At 37.5% G+C, this 18,927-nt stretch overlaps 1 protein-coding gene across 3 annotated transcripts in view; it reads left to right on the top strand.

Moving 5' to 3' along the window:
- Positions 1-16,635, top strand: part of LOC124721843 (solute carrier family 41 member 2-like) — a 1,040,492-nt gene extending 1,023,857 nt beyond the window's left edge. For all 3 annotated transcript variants that reach the window (XM_047246973.1, XM_047246974.1, XM_047246972.1), the window contains 4 exons: positions 7,264-7,411; positions 7,926-8,131; positions 13,086-13,234; positions 15,358-16,635. In XM_047246973.1, the coding sequence (XP_047102929.1) occupies positions 7,264-7,411; positions 7,926-8,131; positions 13,086-13,234; positions 15,358-15,534 (680 nt within the window). In that variant the 3' untranslated portion in view covers positions 15,535-16,635. The remainder of the gene's footprint in view (positions 1-7,263; positions 7,412-7,925; positions 8,132-13,085; positions 13,235-15,357) is intronic.
- The last annotated feature ends 2,292 nt before the right edge of the window (positions 16,636-18,927 follow it).

The raw sequence follows: 18,927 nt of genomic DNA, 5'->3' as shown, positions 1-18,927 counted from the left end.
ATGAATGCGTGAGGATTCTCTACCGCCCAGATTCGTACATTGTGTCTGTTCACTTCAACATTAAAAAAAATGTTGCTTCATCACTGAAAACAAGTTTCGCACTGAACGCTTCCTCTTCCATGAGCTGTTGCAACCGCGCCGAAAATTCAAAGCGTTTGACTTTGTCATCGGGTGTCAGGGCTTGTAGCAATTGTAAACGGTAAGGCTTCTGCTTTAGCCTTTTCCGTAAGATTTTCCAAACCGTCGGCTGTGGTACGTTTAGCTCCTGCTTGTTTTATTCGTCGACTTCCGCGGGCTACGCGCGAAACTTGCTTGCACGCGGCGTTCAACCATTTCTTCGCTCACTGCAGGCTGACCCGTTGATTTCCCCTTGCAGAGGCATCCAGAAGCTTTAAACTGTGCATACCATCACCGAATGGAGTTAGCAGTTGGTGGATCTTTGTTGAACTTCGTCCTGAAGTGTTGTTACACTGTTATGACTGACTGATGTGAGTGCATTTCAAGCACGACATACGCTTTCTCGGCTCCTGTCACCATTTTGTCTCAATGCGCTCTGGTGGCAGAAACCTGAAGTGCAGCTTCAGCCGAACAAAACTTTATGAGTTTTTCTACGTATCTGTAGTGTGTCGTGACCATATGTCAATGAATGGAGCTACAGTGAATTTATGAAATCGCTTCAATCATTTGTAATAGCCCTGTATATTAACGTTATGAGCTATCCTGTGTGACAACTATATCATTTGTGGGCAATCTGTTTCTAGAACACATATGCAGGTGTGGTTTGCAAAAAAAGAATAAGGTTTCTCTTCTTGACTGGTCTTCTCCTCCCCCAGACTTCAACGCCATAATAATATATGTGCAGAGAGAGAGGCCAATGAATGGAAATTAAATTTTTTTCCCATGTGGATCCACAGCCTCTAAGTGTTTAATAAAAAAATTGTCCATAGTAGGCTTTAATGTAAATGGTCTTTATTGAAATCGTGCAGTTAGCTAATTTGACAACTTGTCATTTCCATGAAAAGTTGTCAGAATTAGCATGAAAAGTTGCCAAAATTATCTAACTGCATGATTTAAATAAAGACTGTTTACATTACAGCCTGCTACAGGGAATTTTTCTTTTACCAAATGGGAACTAGCCTGATACTGTGTCAAGAACCCAAGGCAAATTTTGGAACATCACCTTGACAACCTGAGATGAGGTGCTAGAAAACAGTCAATTTATTGCCTACCTCATATACTCTCTTCCTCACAGGATGCAGATGGTCATTGAAGTTGAAGGCTTTTGGGCAAGATGTTGAGCAATGAAATGCCCTGAATATCTTACATAAAAAGCATGATCTCGTCGATCTTAAAGTTTTTTATCTTCAAGAGGTGAAACAAATTAATGTAGTAAGGCAACAACAAAAATGGGGCTTTAGTGGGATTTGGGTTGAATGCTATGGTTGCATAGACTCATTGTAGCTGGCTGATTAACTTATTGAGATTTGAAAACATTATACTTCCTTCTGCAACTTCCACATATTTCTTTCTATTGTTCTCTTATTGACTCTGTCTCATCATATGAAGTGACTTTTTGACTTTCCCACCTTTGCAACCATAGGAATGAGGCAGCACAGGTTTCCTTGTGTGTTTGCAGAGCATGTGACATACATTTCGAGTGCCAGAAAGACATAACTCCTTCAGTTGCATTGATTGTTTACTTTTATTATGAGCACTTTGTATTATGTAAGGTAATCTACTCCTGCATGACATGACAGTCATGATAAGTATTTGTAGCTTCCCAAGTATTTTTGTGAATGGCTGTTCACAGAACTAGTTATTTGGGCTGAACAGGAGATTTCTGGGGAACAACAGAAGAAACTACTTACATGTTTACAGCTGATCACAATGCTAAAGTTGGTTTGAATAGTTTAATGCTTCACCATGATACAACTTGGCAGTTTTCACATTGATAAATCATTGTCAAAGTACTAAATAACAGAAAAAATTTCTTGGACTGGCTATGGATTGAACACTGAATGTTTCAATTTGTAATTCTTGCACTTCCCCATTGTTTAAAATAATGAAGGTTGTGTTTTCAATAACAGCACTAAGCCAATGAGGCCCTGAAGCACACTTAAATTTAAAAATAATAATAATAATAATAATAATAATAATAAACCCCATGAAGGCCCAGGAAAAGAATAGGCCTCTGGTATGTTCTGCCAATCGTAAAAGGCGACGAAAAGAACAAACCACTAATAGGGCTAACCCCCCTTTTAGTGTGATTACTTGGTTCAGGACAGAACTAAAGAAGCCTCGGACAAGCGCCGTCATGGTCGGGGATGACGCTTGAACCCTATGCCTGCCCACAATGGTAACGACACTGTTAGCCAACTGGAAAATGATTTAAATCCAAATAGAGGTGTTTTGCAGGATATGCTTCCTGCAACCACCCTAGAAGGAAAACAAAGACAGAGGATGAGATGGTCAGATGAAGTTAATCGACACCTCATGTTCTGTTATTACCAAGCAACAAACCTAGGAACCAACACAACTGGGTACAGATCACAAGTATACACAACATTTATTACCAGATATCCAGAATTAAAATTTTTAACAGAACAATGACTAGCTGATCAGATCCGTGTAATAATCAAAAATAACAGGATACCCCAGTCAGAATTAGAAAACATCAAACAACAAGTACAACAAATACTGGAACAAAATAATGTGCAATCATAAGAAGAAGAAAATACAGTAATGGACTCAAACATCCCAGAGCAAACAAACAAAGAACAACATGCATCAATTAAACAATCAGAGGAAAACGAAATCTTAAGACAGCCACCAGAACAAGCACAAATAGAACACGAAGTGACTCACATGTTAGATATAGAAGAAAAATTTCAGCTGACATATATAGAATACAAAGACACAAATACAGACATTAGACCAATCTTGCATAGACCGCCAAATAACCCACAAGTCAAAACAACAATAAAAACTATCAACACAATCATACACAACAAAATAAATGAAAACACAACTATGGAAGAGTTACAACTACTTGTTTATATAGGAGCACTCACTACACTAAATATACACACTAGGCAGAGATCAGAACCAACCAACACACAGAAGAAACGCACAAAACCAGCGTGGCAACACAGGCTACAGATCAGAATAGAAAACCTGAGAAAAGACATTGGACAGCTAACACAATTTATAAGAAATGAAATGTCAGAAAAAAAAGAAAAAGGTTAGGTAAAATCACACAACAAGAAGCGATAGAGCAATTAGATGAAAAGAAGCAGAAATTACAAGCATTGGCCAAACGACTTAGAAGATACAAAAAAAGTGAAAATAGAAGGAAACAAATCCAAACATTCAACACAAACCAAAAGAGATTTTACCAGACAATAGATAACACACATATTAAAATAGACAATCCACCAAACATAACAGACATGGAACACTTCTGGAGCAACATGGTCAAACCTGGTACAACATAACAGGCATGCACGGTGGATACAAGCAGAAACAGACACATACAAGATGATACCACAAATGCCTGAAGTGATAATTTTGCAACATGAAGTCACCCAAGCAATTAATTCTACTCACAATTGGAAAGCCCCTGGAAAAGATAAAATAGGAAATTTCTGGCTAAAGAAGTTCACCTCAACACATTCACATCTAACTAAATTATTTAACATATCTAAAAACAAAGATGATGTGACTTACCAAACGAAAGCGCTGGCAGGTCGATAGACACACAAACAAACACAAACATACACACAAAATTCAAGCTTTCGCAACAAACTATTGCCTCATCAGGAAAGAGGGAAGGAGAGTGAAAGACGAAAGGATGTGGGTTTTAAGGGAGAGGGTAAGGAGTCATTCTAATCCCGCGAGCGGAAAGACTTACCTTGGAGGAAAAAAGGACGGGTATACACTCGCGCACACACACACATATCCATCCACACATATACAGACACAAGCAAATTATTTAACAGTTACATTGCAGACCCATACACATTCCCTGATACACTTACACATGGAATAACTTATCTGAAACCTAAAGATCGAGCAGACACAGCAAACCCAGCTAAATATTGCCCCATAACATGCCTACCAACAATATACAAAATATTAACTTCAGTCATTACACAGAAATTAATGACACATACAACACAGAACAAAATTATAAATGAAGAACAAAAAGGCTGTTGCAAAGGAGCACGAGGGTGTAAAGAGCAACTGATAATAGATGCAGAGGTGACATATCAAGCTAAAACTAAACAAAGGTTGCTACACTACACATACATTGATTACCAAAAAGCTTTTGATAGTGTACCCCACTCATGGTTACTACAAATATTGGAAATATACAAAGTAGATCCTAAATTGATACAGTTCCTAAACATAGTAATGAAAAATTAGAAAACCACACTTAATATCCAAACAAATTCAAATAATATCACATCACAGCCAATACAGATTAAGCGTGGAATATACCAAGGAGACTCATTAAGTCCTTTCTGGTTCTGCCTTGCTCTGAACCCACTATCCAACAGGCTAAATAATACAAATTATGGATACAATATTACTGGAACATACCCACACAAAATCACACATTTGCTATACATGGATGATCTAAAACTGCTGGCAGCAACAAATCAACAACTCAACCAATTACTAAAGATAACAGAAGTATTCAGCAATGATATAAATATGGCTTTTGGAACAGACAAATGTAAGATAAATAGCATAGTCAATGGAAAACACACTAAACAAGAAGATTACGTATTGGATAACCACAGCGACTGCATAGAAGCGATGGAAAAAACAGATGCCTATAAATATCTAGGATACAGACATAAAATAGGAATAGATAGTACAAATATTAAAGAAGAACTAAAAGAAAAATATAGACAAAGACTAACAAAAATACTGAAAACAGAATTGACAGCAAGAAACAAGACAAAAGCTGTAAATACCTATGCTATACCAATATTGACCTACTCATTTGGAGTAGTGAAATGGAGTAAAACAGACCTAGAAGCACTCAATACACTTACACGATCACAATGCCACAAATATAGAATACATCGCATACATTCAGCAACAGAAAGATTCACATTAAGCAGAAAGGAAGGAGGAAGGGGATTCATCGACATAAAAAACCTACATAATGGACAGGTAGACAATTTAAGAAAATTCTTTCTAGAACGAGCAGAAACTAGCAAAATACACAAAGCAATCACTCATATAAATACATCAGCTACACCACTGCAACTTCATAACTACTTCTACAACCCTTTAGATCACATAACATCAACAGATACGAAGAAAGTAAATTGGAAAAAGAAAATACTACATGGCAAGCACCCGTATCATCTAACACAGCCACACATCGATCAAGACGCATCCAACACATGGCTAAGAAAAGGCGATATATACAGTGAGACAGAAGGATTCATGATTGCAATACAGGATCAAACAATAAACACCAGATATTACAGCAAGCATATTATTAAAGATCCCAATACCACAACAGATAAATGCAGACTTTGCAAACAACAAATAGAAACAGTAGATCACATCACAAGCGGATGTACAGTATTAGCAAATACAGAATACCCAGAAGACATGACAATGTAGCAAAAATAATTCACCAACAACTTACCATACAATATAAACTAATAAAAAAACACGTTCCCACATACAAGTATGCACCACAAAATGTACTGGAGGATGATGAATACAAATTATACTGGAGCAGAACCATTATAACAGATAAAACAACACCACATAACAAACCTGACATCATACTCACCAATAAAAAGAAGAAATTAACACAACTAATCGAAATATCCATACCCAATGCAACAAATATACAAAAGAAAACGGGAGAAAAAATTGAAAAATACATCCGACTGGCTGAGGAAGTCAAGGACATGTGGCTTCAGGATAAAGTTGACATTATACCAATTATACTATCAACTACAGGAGTCATACCACACAATATCCACCAGTACATCAATGTAACACAGTTACATCCAAACTTATATATGCAACTACAGAAATCTGTAATTATTGATACATGTTCAATTACCCGAAAGTTCCTAAATGCAATATAACATATACCGTACAGTTAAAAGGAAGTGACGCTTGATCAAGGTCCGCGTCACTTTCCATTTTTAACCAGACTTAACGTCTGAGAAAGTAAAGAAATAATAATAATAATTCACTGGGTTTATGCTATTTTCTCTTGTGTAGTAATTGAAATTTACAATTTATATTTGTACCAGACATGTTTCACTAATATTGTCAAAAGAAACATCAGTGCTAATTGTACTGTAATGCTGTTGAGAATACATTTTGAAAATAAATAATGAAATATATATTATATATGTAATATATTTGGTGTAAATATCCAGTAATTTCAAATATCAGTTTCATAAGAGAGAATGCAATGTCAGAGAATTACCAAACACAAAACTGAGGTTAAAAATGATTAATCTTCAAACAGAAGACAATGAGGACTACTGTAAAAGTTGATAGTTATCGGAATGACAAAGATGCTTTTATTGTAAGGATAAATTTCTGCTCTATAGTCTACAAATTACTATGAAAATTCTGGTGAAAGAAAATGAATACACACACAAAAGTTAAGAATTACCTGGTAATTTATCATACTTCACTTGTGATTGAACTACTACTTCCTATTGTATTCAAAATTGTGATTATCTCCTCATTGGACCCGAACACTGAAATTTGTGTAACCAAATAATAATATAGCACAAGATAGATTGCTACTTACCATTAAGGTAACATGCTATGTTGCAGAAGGGCACAATTAAGACACTTACACATAAGCTTTCAGCCACAGCCTTCATCAGGAAAAGAGAGAGAGAAGAGAGAGACACAATTCATTCACACAAGCAAGTACACCTCATGCACACATGACAGCCAGCTCCAGCAGTTTTCTGCCCAAGCTACCAGAATTGGCAGCCATGTGTGCATGAGGCGTGCTTGCTTGTGTGAATGAATGGTGTTTGTTTCTCTTTTTATGATGAATGTTGTGGCCAAAAGCTTATGTGTAAGTGTGTTTGAATTATGCCTGTCTGCAACTCAGTATGTCACTTTTATGGTAAGTAGCAATCTATCTTTTCCTATATTGTTAACATAAAATAAACACTGTATTATGATTCGCCATAAGTTAACTTAGTTTCAACTACTAATCAGTAATCTCTTTCTTTGTGTGTCCATTTTCAGATGTCAGTCCCTGGGTATCTGCTACTGTAGTTGGATTTTACTTAGTGTTGCTGCCAGTATGGATATACGTTGTGTACCGTAACAAGTACACAAAGCCAGTTCTGTATTCTGGATGGGTTCCAGTACTTGGTGCTCTTCTCATCAGTGGGTAAGTTCCAAGTATGAGGTGACTACAGTAGCTGTAATACCACAAAGGCAGATTATAAAATGTTTCATTGAAATAATGATTATTCATCATCATCATGAACAATAACAATAACTGTTGCCAACCTGTACAGGAATATAAATGAATAAATAACTGTCACACTATCTGAATATGATCAACCAGTAACAGTTTCTCTCTTATGTTGTCATGGTAACATTCATACAATTTAGACAACAGTACAGATGGCACTCTAAAATTGTTATTTTCAAACTGAAATTACAGAACAGACACATAGTGATGTTCATCCTTCAGTGACAAGTTGTCAAACTCTTATTGTAAGAATTGCTCATAATGGTTTTCCTATGTGTAATAAGCAAGATTTTATTTCATTACCCTGGGGGCTGTGGGAGTAATGAATAAGTAATAAGCAAAGGAATAGTTTGGTATAATTTTGTTAGTATTTAGATTCATACAGTGTTGAGAATAATGACTAAATATTCCCTTCACTATCTTTCAGGTTTGGTGGTATTGTCATGAATTCTGTCTACCAAATGTTCAATGGTTTTGTTGTGTTTCAACCAATAATTAATGGAATTGGTGGCAACCTTGTGTCTGTACAAGCTAGTCGCATCTCCACCATGCTACATAAGACTTCACTCAAAGGAATTATTCCACCACATACTAAATTATGGGTTTGGCCATGGTCAGCTCTTTTCAAAGGATGTAAGTTATTACTTTAAAACATATCTTATCTACATTTGAGCAATTGAATGGAGAATACAGTTACAACAGACATTAGCTAGCACATAATGTGGACTAGGTGCTTGCATTAACAAAAACAGGAACTCATATAGGACCTCAGTAAAATTTCTCAATACATCAATTTTTGTCTGTAAATGCTAATAGTCATAGAATTTTCCACCTTTATTTCAGTATATGACAACAAAAATTGTCAGACTATATATTTCAGTCTGTAGTGACCATCTGCAGCACCATTTTAAGAATATCCTACTATAATAAAGCCAGAGAGGCATCATCAAAAGACAGAAACAAAATTAGCTAGACATCATCAAACAGAACTAATAATATGATGCTAACTAGGCCAGAGTGCTTGCAGAGCACTAGTAGTGCCATTCACATTATGACTCTGCCAGCACTGTGGCTTACTTTGTATCATTTTATTAGTTCTGTTTAATTATGCCTTGCTAATTCTGTTTACATCTCTTGATAGTGCCTCTCTGCCTTTATTATGTTAAAATATGTTTCAAAGAGATCTGAAGATGCTCACAACAGACTGAAACAATAGCCTCATAACTACATTTTTTGTGATCATAGACTGGAATCAAAGATACAAATTCTACACTTGGTGGATAACTGTTGTTATTCTTAACTATTTTGCAGCATGTTAATAATTTTGCTATCAACACAAAAAACATGCATGAGTGGAAAAAGTTGTATTGAGGAAAGCATCTGGAACAGGACAAAGAGTTGCATGTTATTTATGATTTATTAATAAAGACTAGTTCAGTGAAGGAAAAAAAGGGCTACATGTAGTTAAATATGCTACAGTAAGATATGTCATGATCAGAGTGTATATTAGCCAGCATACTACGAAATTATTGATGAATGCATTAATTATGCAGTAAGCATATTTGCTCATTTAACATATTTCTTGTCTATTTGGCTTTACAAGTATAAATCCCTAATCTCTTGAAGAATGCTCATTCAACCAAGTTTTTACTCTTGCACAAGATACTGCAGTTCTTGGTAACATCATCAGAAGAGTGGATTATGGATTATTTTCACTCTCCTATAGATATCTTTTTTTGAATGTTTTCACAATTTCTGAGCACATGAACTCAATTTAATAGACCCCCAACCCTCCCCAACTACAACCCTGGGTGTCCTTAATTCAGAATCAATGTTTCCTTATTGACTGAATGTTTTATGATCTCGTACACTGCTGTGCAAGAAGAGGCAAGCGAAGGTATCTTTATGGGACCAAATGTGGGACAAACTGCTGGTGACAATGAGAAAATACTATATCTGAATGTGGGGTGTCTGTTCTTATGGACATGTGCGTAAGAACAGACATCACACATTCATACAATTGATACACCTAATTGTACAATGGATCCACCTTCTTCAGTGCAGATGCACAAATATGTCCCACCTCCTGTGGGACTCTCAGAGTAGCGAACATGGAGTAAATGGATAGGGGCTGCGGATAGGTGGTGCACAGTGGGAGAGTGAATTGGCCGTGAGGCATGCCGAGATAGTCTGTGCAGTTGTGATAATGCTGTGTCCTGTATGATGCAGTGGTTAACACACCTGCCTAGTATGCAGGAGATCCTGCATTCGAATCCCAGTCCAGTACACATTTTCACTCATCAGCGCTGATCACACATAATGTCCTGATGCAGCTGACAGCAATGATCCCCTCCCTTTCCTTTCCTTTCTTTCCCTCTCCACCTTGAATTAACCTACAACTACTACATATGTGAGGACTTCCAAGCATAATGTATAGAAGGCTTCTATGAAAGAAAGTTTTACTTAGTAATTAATATTTATTTTGTGCACATGTTTATGTGGGGATGCAGGTTGCATTGAACAAAAGATTTACTAAGATAAATGCAAAAGTCAGATATTAGAATATTAATAATGAATGCAACAACAAACAAATTGAATACTACCAAACTGTGAGCACATATATGGGCACAATTAATGAATTATTGTAAAGAAACAAGCAAAAGGCAATAATTATGACTAAAACAAATTGAAGAGAAGGAAAGGGAGAAAATAGATGTTACAGATGGTTCACAAAACATTAAGAGAAATAAATATGAAAATACTAAAGAAGAAAGAGGAACTACATAAATTGTAAAGCAGCTGAATAAAAGTAAGACCTGAGCTCGCCAAAAACAGTGCCTGGAAAGCCACTCAGTAGAAAACTACACTTGGGTCTATAAATTAAGAAATCTTTCAGATCTGTGAAGTAATGTAAGACATGCCAATGATACATACTCCAAAATGGGCCCTTGCGACGTTCTGACACGTGATATAGTGATATTGGTATCTGGCACTTACTATGTGTGGCATCCCTCTGACATCCTCTGACAGTGACATACAGTATGTTAGCACAGGGGCTACTGACCACTGGAGGTCAGCAACAGTCCATCATGCCAGTGTTAGGTCACCAGAACTTTTGCCTTGAGCATCCCATATGTGCTCACATAGACATACGTCCAGAGAGCAAGATGGTTACTTAAGATGATTGACACTCTCTTGTTTCAGGTACTCATCCAACAAGCATTATCATACATCAGGTAAATCCTATACCTGTAATAAAGTGCACATACCATTCCAGAATGTCACCTCTGTAGACTGTAGCTGCCATATTCTCCTAGAAAACACATGCACTGATGTATGTGCTATTAACATGATTCCACCACAGATGAGAACATCAGCACCATCACATTAGACTCTATCCACAGTACATGTCTCACAGGCATGTTTCACCAACAAACAGCTGGAATCACCATCCATGCTAAACTGTGGCTAATCTATGAACAGGACAGTGCCACAGTTCTTGTTTACATTCACAGTGGGTAAAATACCACATTCTCCAAGCCACATGGTGTGTCTGTGTTAGGAAAATGTGGATGACATGCCACCAGCCACACAGAGGAACATGTGGAAGCTGATGACACATCGTCTGGTGGGAGATGACTGTGAGACCAAGAGCTAGCCATGCAATCTCTAGCCAGGACAGATGCTACACCAGTAGGATGCCTTCAACCCTGGAAGCAAGAAAAAGACCCTGGCACTGCATATTACCAAATGTTTGATCTTACCCATAATACTGCAGAAGGCTTTATACCTCCTGAAATAATACCCTCACCCAGCCATAAAATAATGCTATGAGAAACATGCATCTACCAGAATGTATGATGGCCCATACAGTGCTCACATCATGTGCAGAAATTCAGCTTCAGGGCTGAAGTACTCCACAGCTCAGACTAGTAGTGGAATACCACAGATCTAACCAGGCTGTGCAAATTGGTCATGTAACAGTTTAATTACTTAGTGACAGAGAGGTACTGTAGATATGCACATGGTTAGCCACCTGGCAAGTGTATGCCCTCACAACTTAAGATACTGATAATCTCCATAAATAACTTGGTTTCCCAACAGTAACTGCTTTGAACTGAATAGATGATGTTTCATTAAGAAAATTGGGCTGAGAAATGAAATTTAGCATTTGCAATTAAATTTAATTAGTCATGCATAGCTAAACCATCCTGCTACCACATGACTCGTACTCTGTGCAAAACACACACTACGTAGTCAACACTTTTTTTGCAAGATTTCATGATACCTTCAGCTGCCATTCTCTTGATTTCATGTACGACTGTGTCTGCCCCGATAGCTGAATGGTCAGTGTGATGGACTGCCATCCTAAGGGGCCCGGGTTCGATTCCCAGCTGGGTCGGGGATTTTCTCCACTCAGGGACTGGGTGTTGTGTTGTGTTCATCATCATTTCATCCCCATCCTGCACCAAGGCAGCCGGACCTGCCCTCTAAGGGGCCTCCCGGCCAATGATGCCAAACACTCATTTCCATGTACGATTGTACAATTTCGGACTTTGGCCATTTTCAAGTATTTGATGGGTGATTTTCTAGTTGTAAATCATGCCATGTAAGTCATTTCTCCTATGGCTCTATGTTATGCTCATAAAATAAATCCTAGTTGTTTTGTGCCATTTTAGGTTCAAATGGCTCTGAACACTATGGGACTCAACTGCTGAGGTCATTAGTCGTGCCATTTTAGGAGCACAGTACATTTGAGCAACAACTGCATTTTAGTGACACACACTTGCACTTATTCTATTGAGATTTTGAATGTTTTTGAGCTTTTGGATAATATATCCAAAACAACAGCTTTTTCTTATCAATTAAATTCTCAGTGGGTATGATATCACAGAATGCAAACCATATTGTTAAAGAATTGCTAACTATATGTAACTTGGAAGATGAAAATGCTGAGAAACAGTTACACATCCACACTTTAAGTTGTGCCAAGCCCTCTCTCTTCTGATCTTAGCTTTATTTTTTACCATGTACTCTTAGTCACTTTCCATTAATGCTAATACTGCTTTCTATCCCACAAACTGTTGATAATTACAGATTATTTTTGCAGGTGCTTCATATGACTGGTTATACATTTTGCTTGTATTCAGTTTACTTTCAATTGCTCTTTCTCTTTCAGCTGCCAAGGGTTTGAGAAATTGCATTGTGTTGATTTTAAACCAAAGTTGTAGCTTTTATGAGACTGGATTTATAGGCCTTGAATTTCATTTTGACATTTTGTAAACACTGTTTACTCGCATTGGCATAGCAAATTCTTTTCTTACCTGTCTGCAGATCTTATTGTGTAATGCATTTTTACATACATTTCAGATGAAGTAGGACTAATGCCATTATGAACTACACATGCAACATTTAAGTAAATTTCCTATGTTTATGTGTTATGACCTTCATGAAATTGGCAAATCAAACAAATAGAGCACTATAGTAGATATATTTCATTTGTAATTATACTTATTTCTCCATAAATATAGCCCAAGCAATGATGAATGACTTATAGTTTATTATATTCCTTGTATCTTTTCCTCAGTGCCACATGCTGCCACTGCAAGGCTGTTGATACTTCTGGCTGTCATAGGACAATCAATTTTTGTATTTATAGCTGATTTCTTCCATGCCGGTGAAACCACCATTGACTACAGATTTGCTCTCACTTACATATTTGTCAGTCTGTTGCAAGTAAGTACTTTATGATCTCAACACCTCCTCCTACACTAGAACTGTTTATTTGAATGATGATACCAAACATTTCTCTGTCTTATCAACTAGTAGACAGTTCTACCACTGTGTATAACTTAGATTTATATCTGCAGTGTAAGGAAAAGATAGACTGCTACTTACTGTAAAGATTACATATTAAGTTGCAGGTAGGTACAATTAAATGACACACATTCTTTCACACAAGCAAGCACACCTCATGCACATGACCTCTATCTCCAGCAGACTGGACCAGCATTCTGGACCAAGCTAACAGAGATGATGATCATGTGTGCTTGGTTATGTGAAGCAATCTGTCTTTTCCTTACATTGTTGATATTACAACCTGAAACTTCCGTTGTTATATTAGCATCTACAAATTATGCTGTTTTTACTGTAGACTTACTCTTTCTACATCAGCTTTTTTTATTGTACCTGGTAGAAACTCATCCAAGAAAACAGTCATAATGAAAGGTGGATAATTCAAATATACTGCTTACCAGCATTAGTTTAATCTGACAATTGTCTACAACTGTCCTAAATTCTAGTGCATGAAAAGAAGAAAGGTCAGAGCTTCACATCTATAAATTATGTATCCATTGGAGAGGAAGTACAAGCTTGGACTTGACAAGTATGGGAAAGTAAACTAACTGTGTCCTTTTTAAGGGAACTACCTTGACATTTGCCTCAAGTGATTTAGGGAACTAAGGAGAAACCTAAATCTGGGTGGCTCAATGGGACTGGACTCATTTTCTTCCAAAAGTGAGGCAATAGCCATTACTATTGAGGTACCTCACTCAGTATGAAGAAGAGTTCTGGACATAGAGGCACTCAGAAAAATGATTTGTTTCTCTGGAGAAACCATCAACACATAAACTAACACAAGTTTCAACAACAGAATGACCACCCTGAGGCACTGTGGTTAGCATTGCTAACTGCTGATTTGATGATCCTGAGTTCCATCCAATGGCTACCTCAGATTTTCTCAGATGAGGGAAGGTCTGAAACTGAGTTTCTCAGCCTTGTGCAGGCATATGATAAAGGCAGTCAGTTGAGTTAACATTGTAACTGCCAAAGGAGAATGAAACTGAAATACTCACAACGGGTGCAAAGCCATGAGAATTATTTGTAACAATAAATACACCTACATGTGCTACCACTGAGCTGTCTTAAAAATAGTGCTTCAGTAATAGCAAACTGCTTTGGAATATTGACATTTTATGCAATACTCCTTTGCACATAAATGCTGCTCTAAGAACAGAAAACATTTTATTTTCAAAGTCCACAAGTGAATAATTATTACTGTAATGCTGTATAGTTACTTTTTGAAGATGAAAAAATTTGTTAGTTCTCAAGGTGTTGCAATATAAATTATTGAAATCTGTTCCATTGTAGCCACTTTCAGTTATACCCCTTGCGATTAGCCTCCATTTCCTTTTACAATCATTGCTAACACTTAACAATGTATAACTACAAACTGTGTCAAAAAACAACTAATAAACTTACACTGTGAAGGTTGTAGAATATTTTAAGATGGCTGTACATTTCATAAAGGCTCCAACAAGATTTTGCCTCATTCATTCATAGCTGAGAATAGTGATAATTATTAATCATAAACCAGAGAAACTGTTATTAAGAAGGACTGACACATTGAGAAATTTTACGTCTTCAATCCAAAACATGGTTGTCAGCAATCTGAAGTAGAAAAAAGTTTATGAATGAGAAGTAGAACTGCATAGTATAACAGCTTTTTTGAGCTTTAGAATAGTAATGCCCCTCTACAACTACCACCATACTCTTAACCCGTTGAGAAACAGAAGTTTCTCATAAGAGTTCTGTTTCCCGCTTCACTAAATGAAACAGCCATTTACATGAAAGCAATCACTAAATTTGCAGATGATGATACAGATTTGAGCCGAAAAGGTGAATGAATTAAGTATTTGTTTGTAGAGATGTAAAGAATCACAACTATTATAGTCTGACACTGCTGATGATATAACTTCTAATGCCCTTGGAACAGGAAATACATTTTTTTAGAGTAAATTGTATTTTTGTCTAACATAAAGTCCTTTTCATGATTTATAAAGAATTTCTGTATTTTTCAGGTCATGCTGCTGTTATATTTGGCTCACTTGTTCGTGCATATTATGTGGAGATGGAAAAGTGACCCAGATAATTCTGCTATACCGTTTCTGACTGCCATTGGTGATCTCACAGGATCATCATTCCTGGCATTGGCATTTGCTTTCTTGCAGGCTGTACATGTAACATATAATGGTTAAACGTTGTACTTATTAGAGAAAGAAAATTTTCTAGATGCTATGGCCATATTAATGGATAACACTACTTTTTACATCTGTATCCAAAGTACTTTGAATATAGTTGTTAAAATAATGATGTTCCTCCACATGTGATGTACACTCACAATTCAATATTACTGCTACATGGAAAATTGTAGGCAAATTTAAAAACAGCATGCTTGTCCTCTGAACAATTTAGCACATAGTTGCTAATGTAGGTATGAAGTACAAAATGCTTGAGATGAGGTGCAATTACCATTTTGAGAGAAGTAACATCAATATTAATAATAGTATCTCTCTACATACAGTTGCAAAGTAAACTGAATCATTTGTAGCGTGCATTAATCGTTTGTAGATAATACTGAACTGAGTAGTTACGATAAGAGGTACTCCACTATAATTGTGAAGACATTGCATAGGGTAAGCCAAATATCATACTTGATTCCATGAAGAATGTAACAGTGTATCCAGCTATGTCTGACAACATAAACAACAAAGAACAGTATTATGTAAGGACTGAATTATTTAACATTTTTTTTATGTTTACATCCTTCTCTTTAATTGAGAAAGCGTGACATATAATCCAAATGCAATTTTTCTGAAATGTGCAGCTAATAGTGCTTTGCCAAATATTTTTGCAATGCTTGAATAATGCACTCATATCAGTGTAATTAACAACATACATTTTAAAAATTGTGACTACAAATTGTTATTTACTTGGTGCATAATACCAAAGCTGTTGGGATTCACGCACAGTTCTGCATAACAAAAATTTTATTGAGTTGTATAGAGTAAGAGAAGGCTGTGTGTCTAAATGTCATCATTTTGCATCAAATGTCTATTTTCTCCTAAATAATGTGCCATAAAGTATGTAATAAAGTAAGTAATTATGTAATGCATTTTAGAATTTGAGATACTCATTGGCCACAAAGTTACGACAATCATTATTGTTACCATCAACAAAATAATACTATTAGCAATAACTTTTTATGTACTTCAGCTACAATGCTGAGTCACTGACTGTGATAATTGTACCTGTGGAAGTGCAATTCATGTATCTTCATTATCGTCCAAATAAATGACTGCCACATGTAAATAAGACAGAAAAATTACTGAGCCTAGATTAACTACATCTCTCTTAAGAATGTCAGTTGCAACTTACATCAAATTCTCTGAAATATTTCATTTAGCTATCAATGATTTTTTGGTTCATCTGATGTAAGATTTTTTATGTAACTTTGCTCCTCAGTATTACATTTACATGGTAATCCACACACAAGCAAAGTAATATAATTCATAGAGAACAACTACATTAAATCCTGTGTCTTGCAGGATTCTCTTTCAATGATTGGCACTGTGAAACAAAGTAAGTATTATGATGCTTGCAGAGAGGCCCTAAAAACCACAGTTGTACAAAACAGCATCTTATTTACAGTAAGGAAAGCACTATTCATAGCAAAATATGGAAAGAAGAGGAGAATGAAAGATGGCTGTAATGACTGAATACATGCAGCCAAGCAGTTAATTTTAAGTACAATTCATATACTGACTGTTATAAATAAAAAGGGGGAGATCAACATTTTGCCATCATGTTGAACACATTACAGAAACAGATAATTCCTCTGATTAGGTATTTATGTTCAGGCATTAACTATTAGTTTTCAAGGCACAGTTAACACACATTAACTATCGATACTACAGATTTCTATATTCCAGTGACATTTATTTATAAGAGTGTACCAGTCTGTTGTAATGAATTCAGACCAAACGGTAGGACAAAAGAATTGGACACACAATAATCTGACCATGCTTTCTGTAATCTTAAATAACAATTGCTAGTGCATAGTGGCTGGAAATGTACACAAAGTCAAAGTTGGTAAAGACCATTGTCCAGTTGTGACATAATTTCTATCCATCCCAACATACGGGATGACACCTCTTCAAACACTGCATTACCTAAAGATACATGTTTTTTTTTAAAAAAAAAAAAAAAAAAAAAAAAAAAAACGAGAGGACCCACAAGTTTATTGTGTAACACACTAAATACAGTGTCAGATTGCAGCTGATTGTAGTTAACACACAAATGTGAAGGCGCATGTCATATTACCTTATGCTTCCAATTTTTGCTAGTAATCAGATACGATACAAGTTTTACAACTTGGTGTTGTTTGAGTTCCTAACAAATTCTGCTGGGAAAAAGTTTTTAGGCTGACTGGCTCACTCTTTATCTGTTAGCAATGAAGAAAATATATATATATAGACACACACACACACTCCTGGAAATGGAAAAAAGAACACATTGACACCGGTGTGTCAGACCCACCATACTTGCTCCGGACACTGCGAGAGGGCTGTACAAGCAATGATCACACGCACGGCACAGCGGACACACCAGGAACCGCGGTGTTGGCCGTCGAATGGCGCTAGCTGCGCAGCATTTGTGCACCGCCGCCGTCAGTGTCAGCCAGTTTGCCATGGCATACGGAGCTCCATCGCAGTCTTTAACACTGGTAGCATGCCGCGACAGCGTGGACGTGAACCGTATGTGCAGTTGACGGACTTTGAGCGAGGGCGTATAGTGGTCATGCGGGAGGCCGGGTGGACGTACCGCCGAATTGCTCAACACGTGGGGCGTGAGGTCTCCACAGTACATCGATGTTGTCGCCAGTGGTCGGCGGAAGGTGCACGTGCCCGTCGACCTGGGACCGGACCGCAGCGACGCACGGATGCACGCCAAGACCGTAGGATCCTACGCAGTGCCGTAGGGGACCGCACCGCCACTTCCCAGCAAATTAGAGACACTGTTGCTCCTGGGGTATTGGCGAGGACCATTCGCAACCATCTCCATGAAGTTAGGCTACGGTCCCGCACACCGTTAGGCCGTCTTCCGCTCACGCCCCAACATCGTGCAGCCCGCCTCCAGTGGTGTCGCGACAGGCGTGAATGGAGGGACGAATGGAGACGTGTCGTCTTCAGCGATGAGAGTCGCTTCTGCCTTGGTGCCAATGATGGTCGTATGCGTGTTTGGCGCCGTGCAGGTGAGCGCCACAATCAGGACTGCATACGACCGAGGCACACAGGGCCAACACCCGGCATCATGGTGTGGGGAGCGATCTCCTACACTGGCCGTACACCACTGGTGATCGTCGAGGGGACACTGAATAGTGCACGGTACATCCAAACCGTCATCGAACCCATCGTTCTACCATTCCTAGACCGGCAAGGGAACTTGCTGTTGCAACAGGACAATGCACGTACGCATGTATCCCGTGCCACCCAATGTGCTCTAGAAGGTGTAAGTCAACTACCCTGGCCAGCAAGATCTCCGGATCTGTCCCCCATTGAGCATGTTTGGGACTGGATGAAGTGTCGTCT

This window comes from Schistocerca piceifrons, chromosome X, assembly GCF_021461385.2.
Source record: "Schistocerca piceifrons isolate TAMUIC-IGC-003096 chromosome X, iqSchPice1.1, whole genome shotgun sequence".
Taxonomy (NCBI): domain Eukaryota; kingdom Metazoa; phylum Arthropoda; class Insecta; order Orthoptera; family Acrididae; genus Schistocerca; species Schistocerca piceifrons.
The sequence above is the reverse complement of the archived record's forward strand: the minus strand, read 5'-3'. Positions and strand labels throughout refer to the sequence as shown.